At 49.1% G+C, this 13,184-nt stretch overlaps 2 protein-coding genes and 1 pseudogene across 2 annotated transcripts in view; 2 read left to right on the top strand and 1 right to left on the bottom strand.

Annotated features, from left to right (window-relative positions):
- The window catches only part of RHEX (regulator of hemoglobinization and erythroid cell expansion), a 15,708-nt gene extending 11,210 nt beyond the window's left edge, over positions 1–4,498 (top strand). The window contains exons 2-6 of the mRNA XM_011372962.2: positions 603–750; positions 945–1,045; positions 2,174–2,317; positions 3,686–3,756; positions 4,291–4,498. Coding sequence (XP_011371264.1) covers positions 740–750; positions 945–1,045; positions 2,174–2,317; positions 3,686–3,756; positions 4,291–4,491 — 528 coding nt within the window. The 5' untranslated portion in view covers positions 603–739 and the 3' untranslated portion in view covers positions 4,492–4,498. The remainder of the gene's footprint in view (positions 1–602; positions 751–944; positions 1,046–2,173; positions 2,318–3,685; positions 3,757–4,290) is intronic.
- Positions 4,499–4,615: 117 nt separating this feature from the next.
- Positions 4,616–4,733, top strand: LOC111747321 (annotated as a pseudogene).
- A 6,547-nt stretch (positions 4,734–11,280) lies between these two features.
- On the bottom strand, positions 11,281–13,178 carry LOC105300650 (vasopressin V1b receptor-like). Its single transcript, XM_011372961.1, has 2 exons — positions 12,224–13,178; positions 11,281–11,664 (listed from the first exon to the last, which is right to left on the bottom strand). The coding sequence occupies exons 1-2, from the start codon at positions 13,161–13,163 to the stop codon at positions 11,336–11,338; spliced, it is 1,269 nt and encodes a 422-aa protein (XP_011371263.1). The 5' UTR covers positions 13,164–13,178; the 3' UTR covers positions 11,281–11,335.
- Positions 13,179–13,184: the final 6 nt, after the last annotated feature.

Raw genomic sequence — 13,184 nt, 5'->3', positions numbered from 1 at the left:
GTCCAGCCACTTGTTGATGGAATTCATAAGCTAGTTTTTAAATTAAACATATTCATAAGTGTGTAACGGAAGCCAAAGTCTTGGTCCTAAAGCCCAATGAAGCCATGTAGGATGTGTGTGTGTGTGTGTGTGTGTGTGTGTGTGTGTGTGTGTGTGTGTGTGTGAGTGTGTGTATTTGAGGTTCGGACTCCTTTAAAGACTGTCTCCCAATGTATTTGCTCTAGTTAGACCCGTGTGCTCCTGGCAGGTTAACTCTCTCTGAGAACAGAGTAATGGCTGAGCTTGTAGGCATGGACTTAGATCTCAAGTCCAGGCCTGGCCACTTGCCGGTTGTGCAACCTCAGACATGTCCCTCAGCTCTCTGAGCCTCAGTGTGCTTGTGACAAAAGGAGGGCAATGATATCCGGGTCATAGGAGCGTGTGAGTTGGATAGGATGGTGCGTGTGCCAGGGGCTCAGCACTGGCCACTACTGCCTATTTTGTAAATTCAAAAGCTGACATCTGGGGAGAGGAAAGTAAATAATCCCCAAGCAGTGTGTTTGCCAGAGGAGAATTGGGGCATAGAGGCTAGGAGTCCTGATCAGCTGCCTTGCCTCCTGCAGGTCTCTAGGACAGTCCCGCTTGTGGTGCTACTTGGAGACGAGGTGCTCAGGGCTGTTCTTCTCGAGTCTCTTCCTGCTGTACCAGGAAGAGTCTGAGCCCCACTCGCGACCCGTGGCTGCCGTGCAAGGAGCTTGTCATGCTGACAGAGTGAGTGAGGTTCCAACAGGGCGAATTGGTGTAGCTGGCTTCCAAGCATGCACGCTATCCAGAGAGGCAAAGGGACCTGCCCTGAAACACACAGCAGCACTGGATGGCTGCCTCTGGCTGGGGGTGGGGATGGGTTTGCAGCTGTACTGGCATCTCTGCAATCTCCAGCTCTGACCCCTCTCTTTTCCCAACAGAGATATGAAGTTATGGCATGGCTTAGTGATCGCGGTCGCGTCTCTCATCCTGCAGGCCTGCCTCCTTGTGGTCGTCAACTACCTGCTCAGCAGGCACATCGGTAACGGGCTCAGCGTCCTCTCCCCTCCTAGTCTCCCTTAGGGACAATTCTTAAACCTGAAGCAGGACCAGCCCCTCTTTGGAGGCCCCGAATATCACTTGAAAACCTTATGGATCCACTGGCCAGATGGCCCTCACCCTGCCAACCTCAACTGGGTGATCCCTGCTCTGAACCAATCTATTTCTGGTTGGGAACGACAGCCCAGAGTCTTTTCCCTACCTGGACCTTCTGCCTAGAGATAAGCTTCTGTGATGCTCGTCGGGGGGTGGGGCGCTCATTGAACCTGGGCCTAACTAATTTTCTTCATCACCACCAAAGGGCTGAATGTGAAGAAATGGTTTTAAATGGTAACAGAAGAGAATCTGGTCAGACTAAGAGATCATCTTAAATTCTTGAACTGCTTTGCAATGGAAAGGAGAGAAGCTGTGTCCTGGGAAGGCATTACAGTTAGGAAATATAATAACACTGCTTTGGCGAAGGCAGGGGATTGGACGAGATGATGTTAAGAAGGTTTCTCCAGTAAAGGAAATCTAGGCTTCTCTATTCATTCATTCATTCATTCATTCATTCATTCATTCACTCACTCACTCACTCAGTATAACAGGAAACAAAACAAAAACCCCTGCCCTTGTGTAACTTACATCCCATGAGAGCATACACAACAAACCAGATAAGCAAAACACATGTGGGTTAGATTATGGTAAGTGCTAGGGAGAAAGAAGGCAAGGCAGGGAGATAGGAGTCGGATGGCAGCGGCATCCCCGAGATGCAGACATGTGAGTATAAACCTAAGGGAAGCTGCACCTACAGAGGCCCTGAGGCAGGAGAGCATTTGGCACATAACAGCAGGAGCAAAGGGGTGGGGGTGGCTCGAGCTCAGGATCAAGGGGAAGAAAAGGGGGTGAAGCCAGAGAGAAAGAAGGAGCGAGGCCACAGAGGGCCTTTAAGGTTGGGACTTTGGGCTCTACTCCAAGGGAGATGCAGGGCCCTGCAGTGTTTTGAGCGAAGAAGTACTGAGACCTGAAGAGATCCTTCTGAATGTTTTGCTCTAATGAGAGCCGTGCTCAGGAATAGGATGGGCCTGACCCGGCCGGCTTTCCCATATGACCCCTGCCCTGTCTCCTCTAGCCAAAGAGAATGAGCAATTACTACAAAGAGCCAGGCTCCAGGCCCCCAAGCTTAACCCTGCCCACCACCACCTACCTGCTGCCCAGGAGATGAAGGAGACTCGGGCAGAGAGAAGCACTCCCGTGTCTGAGCCCTGTTACAGGCGTGAGTAAAGGGGCGGGGAGAGCACTGGTCGTAAGTTCATAAAGAATATTCTGCTCTGTCTGGAAAACTGGGGTTGGGGGCACCATGCCAGCCCAAGCTGCTAGCCTGAGGGGTCCTCACACCCATCCCAGTAATGGCCTCGCCACCTTACCTTTTTCAGAAAGCTGTTCCTCCTGTCATGTGGGACAGACCTCGCTGGGTTTGTGTGGGTCGAAGCTCTTTCCCAGATTTGGTTCCATGTGAACAACTGTATAGGGGACGTGGGGACTGCCTCTGTTCCCGTCTTTGTAATACTATGGCATCTTTTCTTTCTCTCGGCCAGTTAGTGGTGAGGCCAAGGTTTCAATTATCTCTGTCTACCCCCAGCCCTGGCTGCTGCTATGCATCGTGCCACCTGGCCAGTGTCATTGGCTTGTCCCAGGTGACTCAGCCATACTCCCAGAGGCCCCTTCTCTACAGTCTTAGATCCTCATGGATATCTAGGTATTTTAATAAATAAGAGTCTTGGTGATGGTTCAAAAGGCTGTCTGCCTCAGGAAAGTGGACCAGCACGCTCACCACCCAATGGCTCTATCTCAGGGCATGGGCGACCCACCAGGTGAAAACTGTTGCTTCCACAGTGAGACAGCTACCTCTAGAGGTGCACTCACCAGAGAGTGAGCTTTTCCATTGGTTTATCTCTCGATTCATTTGGGTTTGCTCCATCCTTCGAGTTTTATCTTTTGAGTTGGAGATATCAGGTTGTCACACTTCCCCAGCACTGAGAGAAGGCTTCAGAGCACGTGGGGACCGGAAGATGCCACTGACACGAATTCAATGTTTCAGCAGAATGGGAGAGACACTGACCTCACCATGACCCAAAGCTTCACCAACGCCTGGCCAGAACCAGACTGGCTGTCAGAGAGTTCAGAGATTATTGTCCAACCTTCTCATTTTACAGGGGACAAAACCAGGGCACAAAAAAGGATGTAACCTGCATGGACTTAGGGATAGGTTTAGATGACAACTTGTGCCTGTGGTTTCTGAGGCCAGAGCTGTTTGCCCCGGGCCACAGCATGTCTCAGCATGTCCTTGTTCACTCCTCCCAAGTTCAGGAAAGCCTAGTGTGTTTGTTATTTGTTTTAGATGGAGCTGGACAAAGCAGCAGTGCCTAGACTCTGCCTATATTTGGAGGCTGTCTCTCCCACCACCTTTTCTCTGTTCTAGTCCTTCTTTTGCTTTTGGGGGCTTTGTATCTCTCCTTCCTGCTCCTCTTTGCGTTGTTGGCTCTGCCTCTATCTTTGTCTCATCCTCCCTTCCATTGGCTCTATCTTCTCCTAATACCCTGCAGCTATCTTTAGAAGAGTAACAGTTTCTATTTCTCCCTAGATGACAGTGATACATCCTCAGACAGCTCCGACACCTCAGACAGCTCCAACAGCTCGCCTCCCACCGGCCAGGTAATGGAGACGCCTAGTGAGAGCTCAGCCCTCCATATACAGTCTAGGGTCCCTGCTGTAAAACTCAGAACTGAGGCCCTCCCAATACAGAGAAGGGAGCAAGAAAGGAGGGGCTTCTTGAGTCAGTACGACATCCTTAGGCGAGGGCGGTCACACTTTCACTCAGCCCCACGCCAGCACACATCATCCACAGTGGGTCTGGGTGGGTTGTAAAAATGGAAGTGCTGATGGGGAGCCTCCTTCTCCCCATATCCCAGTCACTGGGCCACTGCTCTGAGTCCTGACCTCATTTGCATTGATTCTCTACATTTTTCTTCCTTAAACCCATTCATTCGCTGAAGACAGAAGGAACAAAGTCACTGGCAATCCTCCTCACTGCCCTGGCCCTGCTCTCAGACGTGGCTATCTGGGACCAGGTTCCTTCCCACTCAGCTTAGGGCCAGCCTCTTGGAGTGGGAGTTCAGTCCTGGGGTCCTACCTCCTCCAAATATGATAGGAATCTTGACCTACATTTCTCTGCTCTTTTTCCTTAAGGCCACCAAGAATGTGAATTACACACAAGTGGTCTTTTCAGCCACTGGTAGACTGAAAAACAAATTTGCCTTGGACTATGAGAACATAAAGGAAACCACAGATTATGTCAACATCGATCCCAAAAGTCACACACACAATTCCTGGACTTTTGTGAACCCTGCTGTCTCTGAGCCAGTGGAATACACTCAAGTGGCCATATGAATTCTAGGCTTTTTTTTTTTTTTTTTTAAACTGGGTGAAGTTCTCTATGAATTCTTGTACTTGTTTTGCAGAATTACTTCTTTTTTAAAAACAAAACAAAATCTAGGAGAAAAAAATAGGCTTGGTCTATGGCCATGCCACCCTGAACGTGCCCGATCCCATCTGATCTTGGAAGCTAAGCAGGGTTGGGCCTGGTTAGTACTTGGATAGGAGACCACCTAGGAAGACCAGCAAGGAAGATTCATATGAGATGTTAGGAAGAACTTCCAGGGTAAATATGAAAAGATTGGAGCACATCAATAGAGAAAGTGGTGAAGTTTCCATAGAAAAACTTTTAAAATATTTTAATCAGTTGTAGTAGAGTTCTGTTTGGCAATCTTATGATTAAATGACTCTCTGAGATCTTTAATTATTGGCAATAAACAACTTACTCAAAAGTGTTAGATAAAATGGCGACCGTCAGTCAGTTCCTTTTCTCCTCTTGCTTAACCCGGCATGTGACATGCGGCCCTTGCTCAGTGCCACTTGCCGACTAGTCCTGCTTTGCCCTCAGAATCTTAAATGGTCCACTTAGAAAGCCCACCATCATTCAACCTTTGAATGCACTGTTTCTTATGAATGAAAGGTGACAAACAGTCCTGGTAAATACCAATCAGCATCACAATCTGTTATTACCAGAAAAATTAAATCCAATAAAATTCAATACCCATTTCTGGTTTGTTGTTTTTTTTGTTAACCAATTAGGAATAAAGGGACGCTTTCTTAACTTGATTAAGAATAGCTTATCTTAAATCAGCAGATTGCATTATACGTAACTGTACGGTCCTAGATACGGTCCTATTAAATCAACAACAAAGTAAGAATGTCCACAAGCCTGCTATTTCTTTTATCTTCATTGCTCTAGAAGTTCTAAGCAATAAAACAGTTAACAAAAAGAAGGGCTGCAACTATTGGAAAAAAAGATAAAATTTGTCATCGTTAGCAGGTATTCTAGTCCTAGAAAACCTCAGAGTTAACTTAAAGTATTTAAAAATTGATAACATGCAGTAAGCAGTGACTAGAGAAATATACAATATACTTTCTCCAACAGCTAATTAAGACATAAAAAAAAATTCTTAAACATCTCAAAACATGGCAACCCTAGGAATACTCCTAGCCGAACCCAAACCCCAGATGAGTCACATTTAGGTCTTAAAGGCAATTTATGAACTAGCTCCGTCTGCTGGCTGTAAATTACCTTTCCAGCCCTGGTACTGGGAGCGGTGGGCAGCTTTTATATTCCCAGCTTCTTTCCCAAGAAGATCTGAATGAATGATTCTGGTTTGGTTTCTGGGGCTGAAAATTTTTGCCGGTCTACATGTCTCTCCACCTTTTATCTGCTATTGTTATTTTTCTTCTGCTAAGATTTGAATATTTGTGCCCCACCCCCCAAATTCATACGCTGAAATCCTAACTCCCAAGGTGATGGTGTGAAGAGGTGGAGCTTTTTGGAGGTGATTAGGCCATGAGGGCAGTGCCCTTGCGGGTGAGATTAGTGCTCTAATAAAAAAGACCCCCTAGAGCCCCCTAGCCCCTCCTGCCTTGTGGAGGTACAATAAATCTGCAACCCAGAAAAGGGCCCTCACTCACCAGGCTGGCACCCAGTGTGTGGCATTTTGTTATGGCACTCAGAATGGACTAAGACCTCTCCTTAGTGAGCTTTTCTTAACAGGGTAAAAGAGATTCTATCGGTTAGAGGGACAGAGAGAGAAATAAACACCAACGACAACACTGTCTTTGCATCCAGAAGTGAAACTACTTCTTACTGATCTTTTTTGAAAAGAGAAAAAAGTCTAGAGTGAAGAGGTTCAGACAAGTCACAGTGCACCTGAGAGAGACCGCACAGGGACAGCTCCACACCAGGACAGGAGACTACTGCAGGGGCGCAGACAGAGCCTGCTTTCTGCGAAATTCCGGATGGACCCTGTGGGTTGGGAGGAGGATCCAAATAGAAGACTTGAGCACCTGGGTGGATGGGGTTAAGGCATGCACGACCTAGTTGTGGGACAGGCAAGAACATGTGCAATACAACCTGTGACAAAGGGGAAATTGACACTGAGCAGTGAAACTAGAGCCTGTTAATGTTTAAGCAAACTGGGCGCGAGACTGTTAGGATCAGGTGGACCTAATCAGAGAAACCATCCCAGAGAGAGTTGCTTCTGACCTCAATTTAGAAAGAAGGGTGGAAAACTGATTGACTGGAGAAAAGGGAGCAGGCCTGACGAGATGCAGGCTCTCTGACCCGCCTGGAGAAATGTCTGTGGCTCCGAGGCAGTGGTGATACTCTGGAGCAGGGAGTAGGTTCACAGAGAACAGAGACCTGAATGCCACTGACCATCTGATTAAGTTCTCTGATGAACTCTGCTACGACTGGAGCATCCACCCAGATTGCTTATGGGAGGTGTTCTTGGAGAGTGCTGTTTAAGAATAGAGTTGAAAGTGTGTCTCCAAGTGAATTACAGAGATTCGATTGTCAATGGTGCAGATGACTTCTCAGATGCCCTGATAAGTAAAGAGGAGGGCTGATTTCATGTCCTAAGGAGTTTGAGCCAATAAGCTGATGATTGGGGCCAGCTAACAATTTGAACTGATCCTCAAAATCATTGCCAGCCATATTGCTAGAAATAAAATGGACATTTGTTTGTGATACCTCATGAATTTAGAAGGTTAGCTGCCTAAACCTGTGCGAAAGGTCACCTGTATGAGTAATCGCCCTTTGAAGAGCGTAGTTTCTAGAACAGTGAAGTTACTTTCTCGCATTGTATGTCATCGGAACCTCCAGGGAACGATCGTGCTGCCCCACTCTGGGTTCCTCTGTGAGTGAGAATTGGATGAAAACCCCTCCAAAACTCTCTTATAACAAGATATAAAGAAATCGATTTGCTACTGGCAACCAGCAGGTGGTTGATTACAGAAGACCAGAATAAATGTGACCTGTCTTTAATGAATTCTTATTCTAAGAACCCAAATGCGCACCACAGGACTTCAGCAGAATTCCATGAGGGACACTGTCTCATTGGCCAACAGGACCCGTTGGGGTGAGAAGGTATTTTATGCCCAACATCAGCGGGTTTCATACTCCTGGTATCAGGACAGATTTCTGGCTTCGAGAGGACTTCTAACACATGCCCCCAGCCTCTAAACAGAACACATTAATAACCCCATCTCATCTGTTTTGTTTGTTTGTTGGAAGTCCCACTGGCTCCCTCAAACACTCACCCTTTTGGACAGGAATTTCTATACTCAGTTCTTACACCTGCAGAGGAAACTACCTGTTCTTTGCCCCTCTTTGCCAAACACATACTCTGTGAACTTAGCAATGAAGAAGCACATGTCAGGGTATTTCAGGAGAACTGGGTCCAGTAAGAGGCAAAGACTCTAGAAGTTGAGGGAAAGTTAGTATGGCTTTAGAGTTGGGAGGCTGGGTGGCTTTCCCAGCCTGCCCTTGTGGGTTGTTACTGCTTCAGACCCACTTTCAGCTCCACACTGCCACTGTGTGGCTTCAGGGAAAATTGCAGGACACTCTTGTTTCCTTTTTTCTCTTAAACTGGGTGAAAGGGCACCACCAGGAAGTCAGCTCCCCACACCTCAACCTTCCCCCTGCCCCTTCCCTGCCTGGCTTAAGAAGATCAAAACTTCATTTTAGCATTCCTATCCCATTATCATTGCCTCTAGGAAACAAAGATTCCCAGAAATTTCTTGGTTGTTAAGGAATTTTATTGGTTAATCTCAACCACATCTCTAGGTTCCTGACCCAGGGGTGAGCTGCTGCATCCTGGGCTGAATCTATAGCCTCTTGATAAATATAAAACCTATTTACATACAAAATACAGACAGAGTCATCTGGAAAGCGATTGAGCTATACCAAACAACATAAAAAGCCATTCTGAGAAATCCCCACAGTCAACCAATTTACCTTCTTCTGCCATCCTCTGCCCTGCCTGCCCCCTTGCCCCATGCTCCCATGTGGGATCTGAGAAGCTGAAGTACTGTCTTTCACAGAGTGCTAGCTTCCCGGGGTTAGCTGTCAGAAATGAGATTGACTCAGAGAGCACAGAACCTCCTTGCTTCTCACAGAACCCCAACCCTCCGAACCCTATCCAAGGCCCTTGTGCTGTCTCAGAATATCCATTAGAGCTTCCTACACGTGCTGCAAAAGTGTCATTCATAGATCCAGACACGATCCTGCCATTTCCTTCACGAGTCTCCTGGAATAGGCTCCCAAGGCCCGGGCCCAGTTGCTCCCCACTGGGCTCACTATAGGACAGCACCAGCTTTCTGAAAAAGATCAAACACAGCCTTTCCGTGGAAGTAACAGCAAGGGCTCCCAAGCCACCACCACGAGTAAGTCGCCCTTGCGTGATGCAAGACTGAAAATCTAACAGTGGCATTGTTTGACATAGCAGGCAAAGAGTAGACATAGAAGGCGCTCTGGCCAACCTTGATTCCAGGTGTCCCCTCCTCCCCTCTGAACTGTAGAGTGTCTGGGCCCAGTCACCCACCCACCAGTGACTCACCGAGTCGGGTCATCATTCTCTTCTCTAACATTAGTGGAGTGTTCTATTGTCTACAGTCTCCCAAATCTCTCTAACAAAGTGGCATTGTTATTTCCATTTAACAAATGAGGAAACTGTTGCTCAGAGATCAGCTAACTTGCCTAAATTCATACAGGTAGAAAAGGGGTGAGATCAGGACTCAAACCCATATTTTGAGAGTACAAAGCTGGTTTTCCTTCTACTTCCTGTTCACCACGATAAGCAAAGATTTACTTAGTACCTACTATGGGCACTAGAGTCAGGACCTATGGTCTGAAGGGAGGAGGTGGCTTATGTTAGCAGGGGAAGGAGCAACTTCAACAGTTCAGGCTGGCGTGGGAGGCTCCAAAGCTCAGCTCCACTGGGGCGGGTGGACAGGGAGGTGGTTGGATGTCAGGGACTGACATGGGCAACAGATTGCAGTGAAGAGACTGTGGGTCTATTCCTGAGACTTGGTCCCACTAAGGACCTGTGTCCTGCCCTCCAGTTCTTCAGCCCTGAAGAGTTGGGATGCTTTGCTCACTCACAACACTCAGATCCACTCTTTTCTTTTAAGGAAATTTTAGGAGGCTTCTCAGAGCGGAATGCCTCTTAGAGAAGTGTATCCTCGAAGCCACAATCATTTCTCAATGCCTCCCTAAAAGAGGGGGGCAGATTGAACCTGCTCTCTAGAATTGCTCTTAAGTAGATTAGCATCACTTACGTTAGTACAGAGCTCATGAGTTTACATATCACCTATAGATCCACAGTCGTATTTGACTCTCATAACTGAGAGAGCAAGCATTTCACCCATGTCGGTCATCAGTGATGGCATGGTAGTAGAGCCAGGACCCAGTTCTCCTAACTTTTTAGCAGATGCCGTTTCTATCATCAAGACCATCTCTGAGATTAGAATCAGAATTAGGGCAGAAAAGCTACCCCATGATATAAACCCCATTGGTGATAGTTCAGGGCAGAGCTCCCAGATTCTACGTGCTCTGCTGTCTCTCCTGGCATTAGCATCACAGAATTGAGGGTAAAATTGGACAGTATGGCTATGGCAGGACACTCAGCCACCAGAACTGAGTCAAAGAGTATAAATGTCATGGTCATGAAAATCCAACAATTTTTCTGGGACCTGTTGGTTAGAGTGCCCTTTGTATTTCTCTATTGTAACATCATTTCCAGTCTTACAAAGTCACAAAAGGTTAGAGCTGGGAAAGACCTTAGAGATCATCTCTCTTCTACAGGGCAGGAGACTGAGGCCCAGAGAAGGAGGTGACTTGCCCAAGGTCATACAGTTACCTGAAAGCAGAGCCGAGTTTCAAATCTCCCGCTTCTGACTTTATCACAGCATGCATATTCATGTGAAAGCTCTGAAGAGCCTTGAGGAAGTCCATGGCCATGATCGCATCACATTTTCTCAAAGGTTATCTCCTCCGTGCAGCCCCAGAGGGAGGAGCAGTCTGGACTCCTTGGGGTAGGAGGGAGCGCGACCCCTCCCTGGTGCCTCTGAGGCGTCCTCCACTCTTAATCTGACTGTGGCCATTTTCCTCCCCTCCTTCCCTCCCTTATTTCTTCTCACACTCACTCCCAGTGGGTCATGCCGCTAAGAATATACAACACGGTGCCCCTGCCTCCACTCTATAAAGGGGAGTGGTACAGGGAGAAGAGAAACTAGAATTTGCAGAGTTTTTGCTAGTTACCTGATGCTGTAGTAAAGCCTGCATCTCCCTGCATTAGACAGGGGAGCATAGCAGGCGAAGCCCCCAGCCCCATTCACTTTTCCTCATTAAACAATCCTACCTCTACCAAAAAAAGAGGAAAAAAATCCAAGATCCAAATATGGTTTTCCTCACAGTTTTTCACTTTTTCCCTCCTCTGATTGGGCTGGGTGTGCTAGTCAGATTAGGATGAGGACAAGCAGACAAGGTAGGAGACCAGCCTCTGCGTTCCAGCCACCTGTGGACCCCCAGACAGGGCTGTCCTAGGCCTGCTCCAGATCTGGGGCACCATATCTCCCTGAGGGTGTGTTCCCCGACACCCTGTGATTATGGCAGGATCAAGGGAGCAGACAGTTTGATGCTTCCTGACGCCTAGCATGTGAGATTAGAAGCCGGTGAGGGCAGGCCAGACACAACGGGTAGCCCTCTGGCCTGCTCACGCTGCCTCAAACTGGGCTCCCCTAATTCCAGCCCTGACCCCCCCAGCGTTTACACCCTGTGCTGAGATGAATAGAGATCCTCCCTCCTTTAGCTCCGTGAGCAGCACCAGATTCCAGGGAGTGTCTCCTAAAAGATGCCTGTCTCAGTGACGCCTTCCCCATCCACCTGCTCTGACTCCTTCAGTGACTCCTCTGGCCCAGGCCTCCCACTGAAGCTGGGCCTGAGGCTGAGGGTGGGCAGGATGCTGGAGCGGGTCAGTAGCGTGGTGCGGCGGCTGGAGAAGCTGCCATTGGAGAGCTGCCTGCGCATCCGGGGCCCAGGACTCCCACAGCAGGCCAGATGGCGCAGGGGGCGAGGCCACAGGTGGCTGTTAAAGCCCATGTAGATCCAGGGGTTGCAGCAGCTGCTGAGGTTGCCCAAAAGCATGGAGATGGTGAAAGCAACATTGGTCGAATCTGCCAACAGAGAAGCACAAGAAGCCTTAGAATGATGGCTGGGAGGGATCTGGGAAAGAGTCCAGGACCTCACTGAACAGAGGAGGAAACTGAGTCCTAGAAAGGAGAAGAAACTCATAAAGGAGGAGGACAAGTGCTGAGAGACACAGTTCACGGGCCACGCATTGCCATCCTGGACTGGATCATTTGAAAATCTCTTTCCACTCTATTATTCTATCATTCTAATGCTCATTTAGCGAACTGGCAGTTGGTTGGCCAAGCCTATCAATGAACATATTTCATTAGGGCCACGTAGTATTTTAAAATATTTAAATTAGTTACCCGAATTTTAAAGAATGGAAATTTCACACGAAAGCTACTTACGTGGCATCAGTCAGCTGGATGGGAGTCGTAGTGGCTGTGCCCCGTCATACGGGACAGGCGCCGCCTCTCTGAATTGCTTCACTTATTTCTTACCTGCCTGGCCCTGGGAGGCACTGTAACCCGGTCCTAATCCTCCTGTTTTCCCTTCCCTGCTCTCTTCCACTCGCCCCACCCCTCACCCCAACCACGCACTTGCCTTCATCAGGGGCGTTCTCGTCCCACACAGACCACATCTGGACGCTGAAGAAGGGTGCCCAGCAGGCGATGTAGGCCAGCACGATGACAAAGCTCATCTTCACAGTTCGGATCTTGGCCCTCGAGATGGTGCTGACGCTGCTGACCTGGGATGGCAGTGTTCGCGTGGCCGCAGCTGGGGCAGAAGGCAAGGGCTCGCCCCAAGTCTTCCAGCCCCCTCCTTCTACCCTGCAGGTCTTCGTCTTGACTTTTAGGTTCTTACATATCTCGTGATAGATGAGGCTGTAGCAGGCTGTGAGCATGGCCACAGGCAAGACAAAGATGGCCAGGGTGGCCCAGGTGATGTAGGCCCGTGGCCCCCAAGGGAAGCGAAAGTCTGCCCAGCAGTCCAGTTCTCCGGAGCCCTGAGTCACCTCCCGCAAAGAAAAAATGAAGACTTGAGGGAGGCTGAGGATGGCAGCCAGCAGCCAGGGAGCAGCGATGAGTGGGTAGGTAGACTGGCTGGGCTGCTGGAGGCTGCGCAGAGGGTGACACACGGCCAGGTAGCGGTCCAGTGTCATGGCCAGCAGCATGTAGGTGGAGGCGAACATGCTGAGCACCTGCAGGTACTTGATGGCCCGGCAGAGGAGGTCGGAGCCCTGGAAGCGATAGGTGATGTCCCACAGCAGCTGGGGCAGCACCTGGAAGACCGCCACGCCCAGGTCAGTCAGGGCCAGGTGCAGCACAAACAGGTGCATGCGGGAGAGCTTGCGGCCCCGCTGGCCCAGCATCAGCAGCACCGTCAGGTTGCCCCCTGCTGCCAGCACCAGGACAGTGGCCAAGACTCCGATCTCCACCTTGGCCAGCTCCTGATCCCGGCCAGGCCTGGGTGTGGTGGCATTGGGGGCAGAGAGGGTGCTCCCAGGGATAGGGTTGGCTGCCCAAGGAGGCCCAGATTCCATGGTGAAGTTTGCTGGGCGGGA

This window comes from Pteropus vampyrus, unplaced genomic scaffold (assembly GCF_000151845.1).
Source record: "Pteropus vampyrus isolate Shadow unplaced genomic scaffold, Pvam_2.0 Scaffold217, whole genome shotgun sequence".
NCBI classification, from domain to species: domain Eukaryota; kingdom Metazoa; phylum Chordata; class Mammalia; order Chiroptera; family Pteropodidae; genus Pteropus; species Pteropus vampyrus.
Note: the sequence above shows the minus strand (reverse complement) of the source record. Positions and strands in the feature narration are given on the sequence as shown.